Below are 20,583 nucleotides of genomic sequence, written 5' to 3'. Positions count from 1 at the left end.
TCAGATGAAGACAGGGTTCTTGACTTCACCACAGGAAAGAATTTTAGGATGAATTAATATGAAACAGAGCTGTTGTGTCTTCGCAGTAGCAACTTAAGTAGTCCTTAAGGGAAAATTTCCAGTCGGGTGTTGGTGGCACACACCTTTAATCCCAGCCCTTGGGAGACAGAGGCAGGTGGATCTCTGTGAGTTTAAGTCCAGCCCGGTCTACAGAGCAAGTTCCAGGACAGCCTTCAAAGCTAAAGAGAAACCCTGTGTCGAGAAACAAAAGAAAAAATTTTTCCTATTTTTTTCTTTTTTCAATAAATGAGATTTAGGCTGGCTTTGGGGGCACTCTGGAAAGAGCCACAATTCATAATATAAAACCATAGGTCATAAGGGTTGCATGAGAGCGTTAGTGCATTTTTGCTGTCAATGAGATTTCTAGTAAATTGCAGGTTTGCAGCTGGAAAAGGAGAAAGGTCATATATTATCAGACCTTGAACAAGATTTGTTGCAATTTGAGCATTCTGACTTGAAGTATCTCTGTATAAAAGGAATGTGACCTATATGTGCTGGAATTCTTGAGTCTCAGTTAAAGTCAGGAGACTTTAACCACACTGCTTGTAGGGCCTTTTCCCTTCCCTCTTCCCCTTAATTTTCCTTGTCTCTTTATCGTACTCACTACTACTTCCCCCAGAGGAAGGTAATCCCACTAAGAGCATGCTCTTAGTTGAGTAGTCCTTGCAGGAATGAAGATATTCCAAAAAGACACTTGTGGAGTTTCCCTTCTTGGTATCATTTTGAGGCATGGAATCTCAGGAAATTGGAATCTCCCCAAGAGTCTCCTTTTGAGGGAAGGAAAAGGTATCAACCTGATGAGGAACTTGTTCACATGGTTCTGTCAGATGACCTTTCCCGACTGGAACTAAGAGGGGTGGGTGGAACGCCTTAACTAGATTCACCTGTTGGCCTCTATTTAAACCTAAACCTTACATCAGAACCCTGGAAATTGACTTGGAAGTGGGTGTGTGTCACTGAACCTCTTCCCAATGTGACCATTTCTGCTTTTCACTATTTTATTGGCTCACTTAACCTAGCTTTTTACGGATGCCCGGACCCAGGTTCTGATGCAGATGAACTCCAGAAACCCTAGTGCTTAATTAAGCCAGTGTTTAATTGGCACATCTTGAATAAACAGGTTAAGCGTCCTGTTCTTTCAAAGTCACCCAGCCTTCAGTTTTCTTGAGGTCAGATACATACAACGTCGCTAAGGAACCTTGGCAGTCTCTTCCTCCTCCTAACGAGTCTGAAGACTAGGGCTGAAGTCCCAACCTCACCTCATGTAACCCTAAGCTGTCCTGGAATCCCAGCCTGGGGCCTGGACCTGCCCCTGTTGCCATGACAGCGACTCCGCCCTCCCAACGCTGGAGCTCCGGGACTCTGATTGGCTAGGGGCCGGGCTCTTTCTCGAGATGGGTCCGGCGCCGCCATTGTGCAGCGCTGCTCCCAGCGGAGGGTTCCGGCTGTGGCCAGTACCTCGGCGTCTCTGCGTCGCCCGGCAGGTCCGGGGCTCCGGTCCGTGCCGGTGCAGGCGCCGGCATGTGGCTGTGGGAAGACCAGGGCGGCCTCCTGGGCCCCTTCTCCTTCGTGCTTGTGGTGCTGCTGGTGGTGACGCGCAGCCCCTTCAACGCCTGCGTGCTCACCGGCAGCCTCTACATCCTATTGCGGCTCTTCAGCTTCGAGCCTGTGCCGTCCCGCCGGGCCCTGCAGGTGCTCAAGCCCCGTGACCGCGTGTCTGCCATCGCCCACCGCGGCGGCAGCCACGACGCGCCCGAGAACACTCTGGCGGCCATCCGGCAGGTGAGCCCTGCACGCCTTGGGCCTGCTTCGCCGCTCGCCCCTCTCATCCGCAGCCTGGCCTCACATCTCTCCCCGCTGATGCTATTTCTAGAATTCCGCGGGTACTTGTAGATTTGTTTGGTTTATGCCAGACCCTGGGGTGACAGTCTCATATCAGGCACAGCTCCTTTGGCATAGCTTTCGTCGGAGTTGAAAAAGGTAATAGGATTTTTTACCGGTGGGGGAATGCAATTATGTTGCAGGAATAAAGGAGTGGACATATTTGTGACAGAGTAGTCTTCTATGGACTAGAGATGTGTGAACTGCGACTAGAATTACAAGAAACTTTGGAATCAGTGGGAATTGTGCCAGGAAATACTGATAGCAAGTGTCAAGGTCCTGAGGTGAGGCTGATGTTGGATTGGTAAAATAACACAGCAGGTTTGTATGTGGCCTGGCTTCGAGGAGCAGAACAAAATCCAGTGTGTGGATGAACCATGAATCAGGTCAAATAGGTTCTTGTCAGCAGTTACATGAGATCATTCTTTTCTTTCTCTTTCCAGACAGGGTTTCTTTGTGTATCCCTGGCTGTCCTGAAACTCACTTCATAAACTAAGATCCATCTGCCTCTGCCTCCTGAGTGCTGGGACTAAAGGTGTGCACCACCACTGTCTGGTGAGTAGAGAGTAGTACAAATTTCTCTTATCACAGGGCTTTTTTTTTTTTTTTTTTTTTTTGTCCCCTACATTACTTGGGCACTATCTTTATCTCTCCAAACACCTTCATGGTCAAGGTTAGCAGCCAGAATTCTGATCAATATTTGTCTTCCTTTTGCACAAGGCACCCTGGAGAATTTTGATATCCCCCTGTCCTTGTAAGTCTTCTGTTTTCGTATTAATGACAGCTTGCGTGGTAAGAGCATTTCAGTGGATTATATACACTCCTTTGTACTGCAGTCAGCAATCATACATATTGGTTTTGCATTTGTGGATCAAAAAAAAAAAGAGTTATGAAAAAATGTGTGACAGCACAGCCTAAGTACTTATAGAGTAGTTTGCTTTAGGCATAAGAACTCTGAGAGTTGACTTGATGGGTGTAGAACATTCCTGGGATATATGCAAATACTATGGCTTTTGTTCTTTTTTATTTTTTTGTTTTTGCTTTTACTTTTTGAGATAGGGTCACGGCAGCCATAGACCTGGCTATGTAGACCAAGCTGGCCTTAAATTCACCAAGATTGCCTGCCTCTGCCTCCCTAGTGTTGGGATTAAAGGCATGCACCACCACACCTGACCTTTTAGACAGCTGTACTTCTGGTCTTCTCTTTTCTTCAAGACATAGTCTAGGTGGGAAAACTGTGACTCCAACACACACAGCTCCTTCTAAAATAGAAGTTCTCAACCTTCTTAACACTGTGACCCTTTAATACTGTTCCTGGTGTTGTGGTGACTCCCAGCCATAACATTATTTTCATTGCTACTTCATAACTGTAATTTTGCTACTGTTATGAATTGTAATATAAATCTCTGTTTTTAGATAGACTTAGGAGACCCCTGTGAAAGGGTCATTCAATATCCCCCCCCCCAAAAGGGTCACAACCCACAGGTTGAGAACCATTGTTCTGGAATAAAACCTTCTGATGGGAAGACTTAATGCTCTTTGGAATAGAGTAAAATATTTTCCAGAATGTTTGAATGCAAACTCTCTGTTTTCTTTGTTCAGCTTAAGTAACTTGCTCATAATCCAGTACTTTCCACCAAGCACTTGGAACACCCTAGCCTCAGCCCTAACCTCAGTTTCCCTGTTTTTAGCAGGAATAGAACAATGGAATCTATGAAATAGGTGATGGGGAGTCTGGACTAATATACACAAAGGCTAGTGAAATCCCTGCGTGAGCTATTTCCCAGGGATCTAAGGATAGCCGATGCCATCCAAGAATAAAGATGAAAAAACTAAATCTGGGGAAGGGACAGTGGACAGACACCCTTTGCGTTGGTGGAGGGCACATGTACTCCCATTGTCAGGAGAAGAGGAAAAGCATGTGATAGCCATTGGCTCCATTTCCACTCATCTTGATGTAGATTGTTTTAAAGAATACACAAAGTTGACTGATTACAGAAAGTGTTCCTAACTATTTGTTGACAGTGTGACTTGGCCAAGAGTATGTTTACCTGGATATCAGTCAGATTAAATGAATGAGGAAGCATGTATGTGAGATGCAAATACAGTGCTCCTTCTGTTGTGTCATAAGGAAGCAGGAGCATGTCTTACATTCAATTACAGTGACTTTTACATTGCACCAGATGGATTCCTGGTCTGAAGAAGAAATGAAATGTGGCAGTTCAGCCTCCAAGAATGGCAGGTCATTGTGGACCATGTTTTTAGCCATGACTGTATTTAGCTGCCAGATACAAACTGCAGAGGACAAGGCTGTATCCTCTCTCATGATTTGAAAAGACAGTATTTCCTGCTGGGTGGTGTACACACCTTCAATGCCAGCAGTGGATCTCTGTGAGTTCCAGGACAGCCAGGGCTACTTGAAAAACAAAACAAAATGAGCGAGAGCATTTCCATCAGATTTGTTTTTTGTTCTCTCCTTCCCTTTGCATGCTTGCACCTCATAATTTGTGTTCTTTTGTTTTGGGCTTGGTTTTGATTTTCAAGACAGACTTTGTATAGCTTTAGAGCTGTCCTAGAACTCTCCCTGTAGACCAGGCTAGCCTGGAACTCACCAAGATCCACCTGCCTCTGCCTCCCGAGTGCTAGGATTAAAGGTGTGTGCCACCACCGCCGGCAATACACTTTTTTAAAGATTATTTATTTTGTGGCCAACATTCTGCCTCCATGTATTCCTGAATGCCAGAAGAGGGCACCAACTCTCATTATAGATGGTTGTGAGCCACCGTGTGGTTGCTGGGAATTGAACTCAGGACCTCTGAAAGAGCAGTCAGTGCTCTCAACTTTTGAGCCATCTCTCCAGCCCCAAGTATACTATTAAAATGGTGGCAAGGCAATTCAATTATATTTATGATCCACTCAGTACTAGAGGATAGGCTTAAAAATAAAAGTTATAGCTGAGTGTGGTGGCATAGGTCTTTATCCCAGTGCTCAGGAGGCGGAGGCAGGCAGATCTCTGTGAGTTTGAAGCCAGTCTTGTTATATATTTAGCAAGTTCCAGCCCAGCCAGGGCTACATAGAGAGACCTTGTTGGAGGAAATTATATTGTATCCTTCCTTCTCTTAAAACCTCTGCTTATAATTAGATAAAATCTAAGCTCTTTGCTCCCTCCTGCCTTCTAATCTGTCCTTTTGCAGTCTGTGCTTTGTAGTGCCAGGGCCAGAACCCAAAACCTCAAGCAGGCTAAGCAAAGCACTCTACCACTGACCTGCACTCCCAACCCCTAACTTTTTCTCTCTTCCCTTTTTAGGGGCCCTTCTCTCTCTGTTCCAATCACCCAATGTTTGTTTAGGATGCTTTTGGCTTCATGTCCTTGAATATCCAACTTCAGATTTCTCACAGTCAGAGGACTCACTGTCTTAACTAACGAGTGTGGGTGGGTAGAAGCTTGGCTGCCAGCATGCTAACACAGCTGTTTGAGGGTGTTCATGGATTACTTAGGTTCTGTTGTACAGTCTGCTTGCCCTTGGCCTTGTATCTGCCAGTTCTCATTGTGCTTGCCAGGTAGCAAGCCAAGTGCAGCTGGGGGGATCACATTCCTAGGTGCCAGCAACCTAATGGGAATAGTCCATTCCCTCTTTTTGTATCTTTCCCAGAAGACTCCTACTATTATACACCTGAGTTGTGTATTGTGAGCCTAGGAGGAAGCTGAACACTAAGGCTAGGATGAAGGATGAGTTTGCACTAACTGTAAGAAAGGTAGTAGGTTTGGGTAGCAGTTAGCATTTTCAGCCTCCTCAGTGGCTCTTTCCTACCTGAGGCCTTTGCATTGTGTCTGCTGTTTCTCTTGCTTGAGAGAGTCCTCCTCTAGATATATTCCTGGGAATTAGAGGCAAGGGTTCAACTTCAGAGTACTGCTAAAGCAAGCTGAATGTGGTCATCTGCTTTCAGAATGCTAGTGTGTTTTCTGAATAGTCTTTTTAGGTTTTGTGGGTTTGTTCTGACTTTGGGTTTGTTTTTGTTTCTTTGTGTTTTGGATTAATAAACTGTTCAAAAGACAATAAATAGGTAGGTATAGTGGTAACATCTGTAATCACAGTCCTCAGGAGGCTGAGGCAGGAGGATTGTGAGTTAAAGACCATCCCAAACTACATAATAAGACTCTGCCTCTAAAAACCAAGGGTTGAGTGAATAAGTCAGCGGTGGTATGTGTAAAGTGTGGGATTGGATTCCCTGCACTATAACAGAGACAGAGAGAGACAGTGAGAGAGAGAGAAAACGAGAATGTGTACACATGCACATACAGATTAGTGATCTTCATTCATGTGTGTCTCATCATATTTATTTATTTATTTATTTATTTTTGTGACCAAATAACCCTGGTGAAGAAAAGTACAATTAAAAGTGCAGCATTAAGAAATAAGGATATTGTTTGTATTATCGTGAAGGAAATGTGTGGTTTTATGTTATAAAACATAAGCCACATTGATTTAAAGTACCTTTTGTTTTTAATCTAGACAGGTTGTACCCTTTAATATTGTAAAGCGTTGTCACCAGTATGGATGGACGCTTTTCTTAGAATGACTCAGCGAGCTTATCTTTCTTGTCATAATAGCTTGTGGGGAATGCTAACTCTGAGTTTGGTACCAAGTTCTCCACATCCTCACCACTCTGGAGCATTATAGAGATGCCAGCTCAATGAGGAAGCTGAGCCTGTGATAGATGGTAACTCAGCCCAGATGACACAGCCAGAGACTAGGATTAAAGGGATTTCATGTCACATGAGTGAGGCTAAAAGAATATGTAGATTTATGACTATAGTATCAGGGTAGAGAACTATTGAAATAAAGTAGAAAAACCTCTGCCCTTAAACTTGACAGGGGAATCTTTGAAATGCACACTTAAAGAGGCAGAGTGCATAACCATGTTGAATCTGTGGGGTGTTTACTGCACTAGCACAGTACTTCACTGTGTGCTGAGTACATGAACCGGTAAGAGACCACGGGAGTGTCACTCATACCAACCTTGAAGTGGCTCGTTCTTCTACAATAGTCATAATAGTAAGGTCACAGTGTCCAGACTGCAGCCATTGTTACACCCCAACTTATGTACTGCTGGGCAAATTTCTGAATCTTTAACATTTTATTTATTTATGTATTTTGGGGGGGGGGTTGAGTACTCTGTCTGCCAGAAGAGGGCATCAGATCCCATTATAGATGGTTGTGAGCCACCATGTGGGTGCTGGGAATTGAACTCAGGTCCTTTGGAAGAACAACCAGTGCTCTTGACTGCTGAGCCACCTCTCCAGCCCAGATTTCTGGATCTTTGTCTCAATTTCCTCATCTGAAAAATGGGGATGTTACCAGTACTTGCTTAATAGTGTTTGTTGTAAGAATCAAGTGAGTCAATACATTTAAAACACCAAAATTCCTGGAAACCAGAAAAAGCTAATAAATAGTAACTATTTAACTTTATCATCATCATTTTTAACATTTCCTTTGTTATGTGTTAAGGCTTTTTACTATGTACTGTGTATGTTTGCAATAAACCAAAATGAAAAGCTATGATCATTATGAGCATTTCCTGTGTTCATTGTGATGAGGATACCAAGGAGACATACATCTGTGTTTCTAAGTTAAATATATATATTTTAGTATATATTCACCTATGTCCTAAACAGAGAACTCTACTATTGAGCTACAGTGGGAGCCTAAATTCTTTCTCTATAAATTCTAATATACCTTATTAAGCTTATCAACTTTGTGGCATATGACCAGTGCTACAGACATGACCAAACAGTTGTCTCCTAGTCTTGGTGTTTCTCAGAGAGGATGAGGTTAAACCAACACAGTCCTGATTCATCTTGTTTATATCAGAGTTGTGAAACAGCTATCTACTGGGAAGCACAGGGCAGTGACCAGCTTTTCCAATAACAGAGTAGACACGCTGTAGAGTCTGTTTAAATGTTCAAAGCTGCCATAACCCAGAGAAAGATTGGGGGCAGAAGTCTCCTCCTCTTCCTTCTACTATGACAGTGGGAAGAGTGAAAGCTAGCAAGGACTTGACAAGTGTGAGAGTTGAGATAACATTAACATCCATGGGAAACAAGTTCATCTGGGGGCTGCCTAGACGAGAAAAGGGACAACAGTCTATAAGGGCAGCTGTCTGCTTCACCAGCCAAGTTGCTTTTCCTTCATGTTTAGAGATAAATGCTATCTGTAGCTGTTGACATTAATATTGTTGATGTTTTTGTTAAGGCAGCTAAGAATGGAGCAACGGGTGTGGAGTTGGACATCGAGTTTACTTCTGACGGAGTTCCTGTCTTGATGCACGATAACACAGTAGATAGGACAACAGACGGGTCTGGCCGACTATGTGATCTGACATTTGAACAAGTTAGGAAACTTAACCCTGCAGCAAATCACAGACTCAGGTGAGTCACTGATGTCATTTCACAGGTCCTTCAGGTATCATGGTGGTCACAGGTGGACACTGACACCTTCTAAGTGTGTCTATTCCAGGAAAGGCTTTTCATTTGAACTTAACAGGCTTCCCAAGTAGTGAGCACACACCAGCAACAACAGAGATGTTGTTTGTGTATTTAACCCTTTCCCGTTAAGGGATATCAGCCTGTGCAGCATTCTCAGGATAGTACAGTCTGAGTTCTCATCACTAACTGAAGCCTACTCTCTGCCATCCTACATTAGGATCAGAGGCTGAAAGCAATGCCTTCAGATACACCAACTCATTCTTTAAGCTGGTCAAGTAACCAACTCACCAGATCCTTGCAATAAACTTCTGAGGAATCAGAGACTGTAAGGAGTAGAAATATCTTAGTAACTTCCAAAGTAACTACCATTGTCCCTTCAGTGGTAAATACTCTGTTCATACAGTCTAGTACAAAGACTGTTAAGATCTTGGCATGGTTGCTACAGCTGAGGAATGGAATTGTTCACTCAAGTGTAGATAAATATTTACACTTAAGAGACAGTAGGTAGCTTCATGTAGAGTTACATAAATCTTGCTTACAGATACTTCTGGAAAACTTAAATGAGCTATTCAAGAGTCAATAATGAGTTCATATAAAAGCTAAGATTAGAGTCTTGATATCCCAGTTTCAATTCAAAGAAACACAGAGCATACCCTATTGTCTCTGGTTGCCTATTGCGGTAAATAAGGATCAGGATAAACAAATAGGCCGAATAGATGTTTATTCAGGGAGAAATAACTTACAACCTAGACAGATGAACACCAGGAAATTCAACCCGATCCTCTCCTGTCCGAGTCACGCCAGCAAGAGAGAGCGCCTTCCTGGCCCCCTCCGACCTCCTTCCTCAGGTCCTCTCCGCCCATCGCTCCACCCCCCAATGGGCGTGGTCAGTGCTACAGAAGGACTACCTCACTACAGTTGCCCTTCATGACTCTTAACTCTGTAAAACTGAAAATGTGTTTAGATGTCTAACTAGATGATGTCCTCTCATATCATCTGTATATGTGTGCATGAATACATGCACATACACGCATACATGCAGGCACCCGTGCACAAATACATGTTCAGAGCTATTTTTTGTAAGATGTTCCAGAAGAGCTCTGTTGTGAATCCTCTGGAAGATAAGCAGTCTGCACCAATCATTACCTTTGACTCAGCATGTATGATTCCCAGAACCACTGAACCCTCCCTTCCCTCCGCTAGAGGTGTCCACACCCTGATAATTGAAACACCAGGTGAGGTGCTTTGAAATTGGACTGTTTAAATCCCTCCCCTTCTGTCTTTGTAATGTTTCTATGTAATTACTGTTCTTTTATGTATAAAGGTGCTTTGTCTGCATGTGTGTCTCTGTATCAAACACGTGTAAAGCCCACAGAGGTTAGAAGAGAGTGTCAACTCTCCTAAGATGGAGTTATAGACAATTGTGAGTGGCTATGTAGGTAGTGGGACTCAAACTTGGGTCCTTTGGAAGAACAGTCGTTACTTTTAATTTCTGAGCCATCTCTCCAGCCCCCTGTCTTCATTGTGATAATAAAAACATGCTCTCATTGTTTTTAATGTAATGCCAGCTCCCTGGCATTACATTACAGTGGCCAATACTCCTTGGATATTGATTGTCTGACCCAGACAATCCGATGACTCAGACTTAAAAGAAATCAAATTCAAAGCAAACTGTCCTGGTGCTAGAAAGAATATCAATAACCTGAAGATCCAGAGCCCACTCTCTGAAATTTTTCTTCCTGTTATCAAGTACTCGTTGTTCTTCTGTATTTGAGGGGAAGGCTGGCATTAATATAAAATAAGTAGCCATTAGGAAGATGTCAGGTTCAAAATGGTTGGCCATCAAGCCTAACAACCTGAGTTCTAGCTTCAGGACCCACATCACATCACTGTAGAAAGAGAACACAGATTTCCAGAACTCTTTCTCTGACCTCCACATATGTTCCATGGCATGTATGCCTCCCTTCCCCTTAAATAAATAGATGTAATAGCTGGGCAGTGGTGGCCCATGCCTTTAATCACAGCATTTGGGAGGCAGAGGCAGTCAGATCTCTGTGAGTTCAAGGCCAGCCTGGTCTACAGAGCAAGTTCCTGGCAGCCAGGGCTACACAGAGAAACCCTGTCTCAAAAAGCCAAAATATATAAATGAATAAATGTAATAAAAATTGTTTTAGGATGCCAGGTTAAAGTTAACACAATAAAAAGTGCTTAGGGTCATTATCACCATTTGGAATCTGCAAAGAGGGTATAGTATTAGAGTAACATCTTAATGTCTTTCAAATTGAGTGTGTGTGTGTGTGTGTGTGTGTGTGTGTTTGTGTGTGTGTTATACAATGTTTGTCTGTGCACCATGTGTGTACAGTGCTTAAGGAGTCTAGAAGAGGGCAGCAGGTCCTCTAGAACTGGAGATACAGCCAATTGTGACCTGCCATGTGATTGTTGGGAGCAATGAATCAAGCCCAGGTCCTCTGGAAGAGCAGCCAGTGGTCTTAACCACTGAGCCATCTCTGCAGCCCCACATAACTACTCTTGATCCCACATTATAATGGATAGCCTCCCTAATGATCAACTGCAAATGAAGTACTTGGCTTAATTTAGAACCATGTTTCCGGAAAAACAGGTGTTTTAACTCTAGCTAGTTATGTGTAATGGTGCAGTAGCCTGTGCCTGTAATCCTGTACTTAGCAGGAGGGACAGAAATTCCAGCCAGCCTGGACTACAGAGTGAGGCCTTGTCTCAGCAAAACAAAATAAGGCAGGTGTGTGTGTCAAGAGAACAGCAAGCTTAGAATTCCTTCTCCATAGAGTGGACAATAGCCCAAATGGCTGGTGGAATTTTATGTAACATGCTCTTTTTCAAGCCAAGATCTGATAGGTAATAGGTTGGAATGGGCACAAATTAAACTGTGTAGAGTGAAACTTCATTATGAAAGGAAGCTGATTTGTTGTGTATCAGGCACTTAAGTTTCAGTTCCTTTAGCAGAATATATATATTCTTTTAGATCAATGGTACTCAACCTTCTAATACAGTTCTTCATGTTGTGGTGACCCCCAACCATAAAATGGTTTTTGTTTCTATTTCATAACTGTAATTTTGCTACTTTTATGAATTGTAATCTGAACATTGCATTTTTTGATGGTCATTTGACCCCAAACAAAGAACCACAGGTTGAGAACCACTGTTTTAGACAAACTACTGCATAGCAGTACAGTTAATAGACATATGTGCTGGGATTGTTTTCCCTACATAAGGAAGAATTAGCTTAAAATCAAGTCCCTGCATTCTCCAAATGTGGGTATGGTCTGCCCTTTAATGATCAGATTACTTACTAATACATTATTACCAATTCTGTGGCATGCTATCATTTACATGGGTTTTGCTGTTGCTGTTGCTCTTTGGTTCAGGTACCCATAGAAAATTATCTGGCTGTGGTGTGATTGAAGAAGGGGAAAGCACTCTTGGCATTGGTTTGGAAGCCATTTGTGAAATATCCATCCCAGCTGGGCGGTGGTGGCACACGCCTTTAATCCCAGCACGAGGGAGGCAGAGGCAGGTGGATCTCTGAGTTCAAGACGAGCCTGATCTACAAGAGCTAGTTCCAGGACAGCCTCCAAAACCACAGAGAAACCCTGTCTCAAAAAAACAAAAAAAAAAAAAAAAAAAAAAAAAAAAAGCAACAACAACAAAATATCCATCCCAATAAACCTTGCTGTTTTTTCTATACTCCCTGCTGTGAGCCGTTTCTTTCTCCTCTCTTGCAGAAATGAGTTCCCTGATGAAAAGATCCCTACCTTGAAGGAAGCCATTACAGAGTGCCTCAGCCACAACCTCACAATCTTCTTCGATGTCAAAGGCCATGCAGATATGGTACAATTTATTCCATGCACTTTCCTTTTTTAAAAAAGATATATCATTTCCAAAGCTAACCATCTATTTTGTTATTTATTCTTTTTCCTTATTTTTATGTTATACTATAGTTACTTAATGGAAGTATAAAGTGCAGTTTACATATTTTACATTTGGAAAATGTTTTCCCTTTATGGAGCCCTTTAACAATTACTGCAAGTCTTCAGCCAGTAGAGTAGCAGGGTCAGGTTTTATAGAACATATTTCCCAAAGGTGTGATGTGAACAGTAAAGAGGTTCTTCTGCAGCAGACACTCCCTGCACAGGAAGGAGCTGAGGGATTGCACACGGGCCAGCTCTTCACATCTGCTCATAGGCTGAGGGTGCTGCCTAGGGACCTGCACTTCATTTAAAAGGGACCGCTGTACTCAGAGCTTCTGGCAGCCCAAAGGACAGACATGTCCCTCGCTCTCAGTTCTTTTACTCAGTGAGTTGGACATCTGTACTTTTCTCAAAAGATTGCTGCATTTTCCTCAGATGTGTATGAAATTTCTAAAACAAAATTTGGAACATGGGCTTGTGTCCACAAAAGCATGTTGCAGTGGAAATCACTAGTAAAACACAGTTCTGATAACATGGGTTGTCTAATAACCAGCTTTTCCAAAACAAATACTTGTCCCTCACTCGGACGATGTGAGTGTTTTTTCCTGTGGTCATAGTTGTTAGTGCTCATCACTGGAGAATTCTTACTAATCCCAGGAAATAATTTAAATCAATTGTTAGAACCGTAAGTATGGTGGGATGGTGGTGGTGGGTGCCTTTAATCCTAGCCCTTAGTGCTGTGTGAGTTTGAGGCCAGTCTTGTCTACAGAGCTAGTTCCAGGGCAGCTAGAAATACACAGAGAAACCCTGTCTCAAAACACCAAAAAAAAAAAAAAAAAAAAAGAAAGAGAGAGAGAGAGAGACAGAGAGCCATAGTATCATCATAAGTGCACTTGAATTTTGCCACAGTAAGCGCCATTTTTAAGGAAAGAGGAGTATTATTCTAGTAAACTCATGGTTATAAGTATATAAGAACTTAGGTTTTCCTGCCAATCAGAATCCCCTAAAGTACCTATTCTACTTAAATAGTCAGACTTTAGCATTTTATAGGCCACTTCAGTGGAGGAATACTGAAGATGTTGAACATGGGGCCAAGTGAGTCTCTAAATATTTATTTGTATATTTGGTATTCAGGATTGAACCTAGGGCCTCACATATGCTAAACATGTGTCAAGCACCTCAGGCTTTGTTGCTGGTATTGTGTTGTTGCCCATGTATGGGAGTGCTGTTCTTCCTTCCTGTATGGTTTTGTCTTTTTGTTGTTGTTGTTTTAATGGGGGGAGTGGGAAAAGGTGTAAGAAGAAACTGTATGAAACCCTTCAGCCCCTTGTTTCCAGATGGGTGCTTAAAGTGTTCAGTTGCATAGAACACAATGATCTCATTGACCGAGATGGCAGTACAGGGGCAGGTGTTGGCAAGAAACCCAAGTTAGTAGAGCCCTGGAGCCAAGGGTACAGACTTTGGAGTCTGACAGACCTTGACTGAGTGTGTACTTGCTACAGGGTAAGCTCGACATGCTCCACTTTCCTTGTGGATAAAATGGGAATAGCGAAATGGCCATATAAGGTTGTGAGAATTTAAGTTTTCTCCAAGTTCATTAGTGAAGGGAGGCAGGACACATGTAAGTAACTTCTGCGTTCCTCTCTACGTTGGGGAGTGTGTCATGTTCCAGAATCATCAGTGTTCAACAGTGGTGACATCTGTGGTATCTGGTGACTCTGTGTTAGCGGCCACTGACAGGCATTTACAAGGTTAGGGATGTCAGTTCGGAAACACTGTTCTTTCTCCCTTGTTTATTAGCTGGGCTGCTGTGGAAACAGACCTGTGTTCCACTTGGGGAGATTGAGAGTCTTCAGCCCTTCCCACCTTCCTCACCTGCACTGCTTCCTCTGCGTCCTCCGTGGTGGGTGATGGGTCCTTTCAGTCCTCTGCCCTGAGAAAATCACCCTCTGGATGCCCCAGTTGGAAGCCTCAGGCTTCTTCCAGGCTAGGGAGAGTGAGGGCATGAAAGAACTCTTCCTACTGGCTAAACCAGAGTCTGGGGAAGGGTGTTTGCAGTTTTGCTTTCAGCCTTCTGTGGCCTGTAGCCTGCCCTGCTGCCCCAAAGTGTGGTTCTTGGTGAACCTTTCAACATGGTGGCAGTACAGCAGTGTCTGTCTGCTTCCTCCTGCTGCTGTGAGTTTAACATGTACCTCCGTGTCAGTGACGGTAGCCACTGCTTTCAGCGTCCCCATATGCAGTATTAGCACACTTCTGATTTAGTGACTAGCATTTGCACTTAACTACATGAATCTCTATTGTACAGGCTTCTGCTGCTCTAAAGAATATGTACATAGAATTTCCACAGCTGTACAATAACAGTATGGTCTGCTCATTCTTGCCAGAAGTCATCTATAAGGTAAGTCAGACTTTTGTATGTCACATTGGATTAGTTCCTGGAGGTAATAGCAGTGGGCTCTGAGCATAAGATAGATGCCTGTCCCACTGAACTGAATACAGGCGTTCTTTATGAGCAGGGAAGTCTCTCAGGTGCTCTCTTGCTGCTCTTTCACAAGCATGGCCCCTCTTTGAGGCATCTTCTCTTAGCAAGCACTTTACAGGCTCATTTGTATCACCTTGATAAACATCATCAGAAAAAACACGAGTCCACAGCCCTGTTTCCCAAAAAGTAACATTAAATGTGCCTTTAAAACAACTCTTGCCAGTATGACGGGACACATCCATAATCCCAGCATTTGGAAGAATGAGGCAGGAGGAATTGCATTTGTGGTCTACCTTGCTGTATAGTAAAATCCTGTCTCAAACAACAATAGCAAAAACTGTCTATAGTGTTTCAGATGCACATAGAAAAGGTTAATACACGAATCCCCTTTAGCCATGACCTTGCTTATTTCCTCTCTGTCCCATTGATCTTCCCCAATAAACCCTTGTTTAGTGTCATCAAATATCAGAAAAATAGAAATTTTCATGTCTCAGGGGTTCCATGAATGCTTTTAACTTTTTTCAAATAAGAATTAGTTATTTATATTTTTAAAAATTGTTCATTTGCATCAATACCTAAATAAGGTATCTCCCCCGGCATGTGTTCATTAAAGCAGATGGGTGTGTGTGTGTGTGTGTGTGTGTGTGAGCTATGTTCCTAGTCCTGAAATTATTTATACTATTGTGTTTATCCATGTCTGGATTTAGTGATTGTACACTCGTGAGGTTTTACAGACTCTCCCTGCTGTGTTTCCTGTAAAATGGTAAAGTAAGCTAAGGACTCATGTGTTAGGATTGATTGTTCTCAGCCAGGTCTTGTCCTTGTGGGAGGTGTTTGCCTCAGAAGACACACACACACTTCATCCCTTGGGCTATTATAGCTTTGTTATGGATCCCTGGTGTCCATTAGCTAGATCTGCCAGTTTAGTAGGAAGTTATGAAATGTTAATATTTTATTCCGAATCTAGAATTCATCTATAAATGAGACTCCTCCTGATGTACCATTTAGTTCCCCTATAGACAGGATAATTACTTAGTCTTTCTCTTTAATTACTAGTTTACAAAATGAGGAGTTCTGTGACATTCTTCCACTGTGGTCAACAGGGTGTACATTGAAAATGATTGCAGTGAGACAGTGTCTGCCAGTACAGACCTTCACAGGGTGGAGGTCATGGGGTACAGACACATGGAACCAGGCTTCCCAGGCTTATTTGACACAGAGGCCTTTAGGGTGTGTGATGCTCTCCCATGGAGCTGAGAGCACAGCCTGAGGTACCTCCTTCCAGGCTGCCCCATTCCTGCTCTTGAGTCTTATGGACGGGGTTGAAATTAACCAGTCCATCTTGAAAAGATTGTGCCTTCATCCTCATTGAGTCCTGAATTTAAATTGCTGTTCAGTTAATGTGAATGAAAGTTTATCTTCTTGGCATTATTAAATAAAATGTGACCCTGAAAGGTGGGCATGGTGATGCACGTCGTAACGTCAGCATTTGGGACCCTGAGGCAGGAGGATTGATGTGATTGGTCAGCCTGAGCTATAGAAGGTCTCTAAAAACCCAGACAGACAAACAGACAAATAAAACTTGACCCTGCGATTGACATTTTCCTTCTCATTTGCTCTGTGTGTTTCTGACTGCACCGGGCCTCATGTGTGTGCTACCTCTCTGCTGCTGGGCTCCCTCCCAGACTATTTCTCTCACTTTGATAGGAGTGCAGTTCCTGTAGGGCCATGAGAAAGATGTACTTCATTATACTGCTTATTGAATGCCCACATCTATCGTATGTTTTTTCAAAGGATTTGTGAGAGATGGCATACTTAGTAGCCATGGGGCTAGGCACCATGGCCTTCTCGTCAAATGAATATTTGGTAAATCTAAAATATTGGGAAATTGTAGACTTAAGAGGTGATCATTTTATTTCGAAAATTCCTTTTCAGATGAGACAAACGGATCAGAAAGTAATAACAGCCCTAACTCACAGGCCTTGGAGCCTGAGCCATACTGGAGATGGGAAGCCTCGCTACAATGTCTTTTGGAAGCAGTCCGTGTTTGTGGTGTTGGACATCTTGCTTGACTGGAGCATGCACAATGTCTTGTGGTACCTATGTGGGATTTCAGCCTTCCTCATGCAGAAGGATTTTGTCTCCCCGTAAGTTGGAAGTTGTCTGTTGGCCTTACATGCCCAGAGTGCTCCTTCTGGGAAGGACTGGTTAAAGAAGTGTGCAGACTGGGTTGTTTGCAACTCACAAAGCCTGTGCCTGGTGGGTTAGAGTGGTGCCAGCAGCTGGAAGAGTGTGGGAAGGTGTGAACTTCACTGGTTCACAGCAGGCTGATTAGAAGTTCTTGATTATATGAGTTTTATTTGTTTTTGCTTGTGTGTGCCTGAAGCTCACAGATGGAGCTGGTCCAGCTAGTCAGATTTTCCTCAGTATTGGGTCCACCTCCTGAGCACTGTGATTACAGGTGGGCTGCCATGTTTCCCAGTTTTTATAAGGGTGCTGGGACCCAACTGTGGTCCTCATGCTCGCATGACAAGCACTCTTTAAAAAATTATTTTTGCCAGGCGTTGTGAGTCCTGGTCTACAGAGCTAGTTCCAGAATAGGCTCCAAAATAATACAGAGAAACCCTGTCTCAAAAACCAAAAAAACAACAAAAAAATTACTTTAAAACAATAAATTACAATTTACTATAGCAATTTATTATGTAGTATATCCCTAAGTTCTTGATGTGTGTGTAAATAAATAAGTATGGCAGAGGTGATGATTCACAGCTTACCGCATCAACTACCTTCTTGTTTTTGTTTTGTTGGTTTTGCGTGGTAAGCACTAGAGCGGCCATCTCTCTAGCCCAGTTTTTTTAGTGCATTTTTTAAAAGGAAAAAATGGAAGTGATGGTGAGAATGTGATTACACTGCTAATGATTGACTCCCTTTGAAAACTAAACAGGGGCAGGGCAGAGCTGCAGCAGAAACCTGTGAGTTCAGCCTTACAGCTTCCATCCTGCCTTCTGCTCATCTCCTACAGACTCTGTTCTCCAAGCTGCCGACCTCTCTGAGCCTGACTTTTGGCAGTTTCACAGCTGTAGATCCACACTGTATAGCTCCATATGGCTTCCGGCTCGCTCATGCATTCAATCCAGAAGCTATTTGGTTACTGCTGACAGTACTCTGAGGAAACTGAGCATGCAGTGGTGAAGTCTTGCTTTCTGCCTGGAAAGGACCTTAATCCAGTAGGACAGGGATGCCAGTCCAGTGTTAAGTCCAGTAATATAAAACCACAGCTGAGGGCTGGGAAGATGCTCGGTGGGTAGGGAAAGTGCTTCTTGAACAAGCATTGAGACCTGACTTCAGATCCATGGCTCTCATGTGAAAGCTAGTGCAATGGCAGTGCCTGTGCCCCCAGTGCTCAGAGACCACACCAGCAGATTCTAGGAACCAGTCTAGTTAGAGCTCCAGGTTCATTGGAAGACCCTGTCTCAAATAAGATGGAGAGCAGTAGTGAAAGACAACAGGCATCATCAGCTTTGAGGCCAGCAGTGCATAGACATTGTACTCTGACCTAGTCTGGACAGGGAGGGGATCCCAGAGAAGAAGGGTGGGATGGTAATTGTTACCCTGGTGGCACAGACCTGAAATTCCAGCAGCTCTGGAGGCTAAAGCAGGAGGATTGCAAGTTCAAGGCCAGCCTGAGCTACAGTGAGAACTTGTTTGAAAACAAAATTGAAAAGAGGGCTGGTGATACAGTTGAGTGATGAGTGCCTCCCACATGCCCAAGGCTCAGGTTCAAATCAGCTTCTCCATCAGCCACATGGTAAAGGAAGTCCAGTTCGCTGCTGTCGGGAGGGCCAGTACTGAGGGACTATGTGAGGAAGTGGACATGGTGGAGGATGAGAGGCTCACACTTGTGTTCCTTTTACATGACTTCACCAAAGATGCCTACTTGGCATCTTCGTTGAGGATGTTGTCTCAGCTGCACACCAGGGTAGCTCATTCATCTTGAGAAATAACCAGTTCTGGAGTCTGAGCTGTGGGCCTTTTGTCTACCTGGAGGCCCCTGAGTCATCTTGGACCTGTGAATCTGAGAACATGTGATTGTTCTGGGCTTGCTGTCTGAAGGTGTGTGTCTGGTTTGTGTCTCAGTGACTGCCTTTCATTGCATCCTTTTGCCATAACCTGGGAATGGGGACACAATTCAGTGCACTTTCAGGAATGCTACAGCTGTTCACCAAGATACAGAACAGGGCACCAGGAGCAAACTAAGTTCTGCCTGTGCATTCAAAGGAAGAAAGGGAGGAAGGGAAAGCTTGGGGGTGCTGCTTCTTATCCTGAGATACAAAGTGGAGGAGAGAAAAGCTGATCAGGTGCGATGTGGCGGAGTTTGTTCTTTGAATTGGAAGGGAGCCAGGCTTCGGCAATACAGAAACAGGCTGTGTGGTGGAAGAGCAAAGAGACAGGCCAGGCCCAGTGTCAAGGACGTTGGTGACTGTCTGAAGCGTTTGAAGCCGGGATGGAGTAAAGGAAGTCCACAGCATGCTGGGTTCTCTGCACTCTCCCCATGCGTTGGGAGCACAGGGCCTGCTGGGCTCCCAGCACTCCACTGACTATATTAGCAGCACTGGGTATGCCTGTTTCCCAGCCTTCTGCAGTAGGAGGCCACCTGGAGGCTCCCTGGGAACTGTTGATACTCACATGCTCAATTCCAGGGACAGCTGCTCATTCTAATACAATTGCTGTTTTCCCTTTCTCCAGAGACTATTTGAAGAAGTGGTCAGCTAAAGGAATCCAGGTTGTTAGTTGGACTGTCAACACCTTTGATGAAAAGAATTACTACGAGTCCCATCTCGGGTCCAGCTATATCACTGACAGCATGCTAGAAGACTGTGCACCTCACTTTTAGATTCCCTGGGAGGAAACAATTGAAAAACTGCCTGGAGGCCTCTTGCAGAGACATCAGAATGTTCTGTTAGCACAAGCCCTGGGGATCCTGTGGCTCACACTATCAATAGTCATATTTTCACCACAACAAGCTGAAACCAGGTGTGGCCACCATGCTCCAGGGAAGGCTCAACACTGTTGTCCTTAAAATTCCTGATCTGCAAAAAGACAGGGTGGCTCCGCCCCGCCCCAACCCTGCTGAGGGTACAGAGTCGAGAGGATGAGCAGAGTGGGTCCTACAATTAGGACGAAAGCATCAATGCACGGGGCTTGCAGGATCACTCCAAGTTGACATTTTAAATCTTGCCATACTTCAGTAATTCACTTATTTCCAATATTTGTCGTCAGCTCTGTTAATGGCGACCTGTAGGTGTCAAACTTGTGACCATACTAATAAAATCATTGAAAGGTGAGCAGAGGGAAAGATGTGTACCAAGCCTTTGGCCCTGAAGTGTAATGTGTGGGGAGGCTGCTCTGTTGTACAAGCTGGAGGCCTCACCTGCTCTAGTCACAGTGTGGAGGAAGCCTTGAGCGCCCTGAGAAATTATTGATGGCATCTTAGTATAAGCACTTCAGACCACCAGGGGGCAGAGCAGCGGTTTGCTCGAGATCTCAAGCACAGTGACTCTAAGCAAGTGGAACTGGAGGGTAGGGATTGAGGACTCCTCTTCATTTCACAACTGAGGAAGCACAGACCGTGGGCAGGGAGCACGCTCTCAGGCTCTCAGGCCCATCTCGGGAACTACTGTTCCTTTTTGTTCTAGACTAGGAACTAAATGAGGCATTTATACGCA

General features: G+C 43.9%; 1 protein-coding gene across 1 annotated transcript; it reads left to right on the top strand.

The window, feature by feature from the left end:
• Positions 1-1,446: 1,446 nt before the first annotated feature.
• On the top strand, positions 1,447-20,202 carry Gde1 (glycerophosphodiester phosphodiesterase 1). The gene is made up of 6 exons (XM_051192787.1): positions 1,447-1,842; positions 8,196-8,371; positions 12,190-12,295; positions 14,681-14,773; positions 16,793-17,004; positions 19,604-20,202. The coding sequence occupies exons 1-6, from the start codon at positions 1,582-1,584 to the stop codon at positions 19,749-19,751; spliced, it is 996 nt and encodes a 331-aa protein (XP_051048744.1). The 5' UTR covers positions 1,447-1,581; the 3' UTR covers positions 19,752-20,202.
• The last annotated feature ends 381 nt before the right edge of the window (positions 20,203-20,583 follow it).

The sequence above is a fragment of the Phodopus roborovskii genome, unplaced genomic scaffold, assembly GCF_943737965.1.
Source record: "Phodopus roborovskii unplaced genomic scaffold, PHOROB, whole genome shotgun sequence".
Lineage (NCBI taxonomy): Eukaryota > Metazoa > Chordata > Mammalia > Rodentia > Cricetidae > Phodopus > Phodopus roborovskii.
This window is presented reverse-complemented; position numbering and strand designations above follow the sequence as displayed.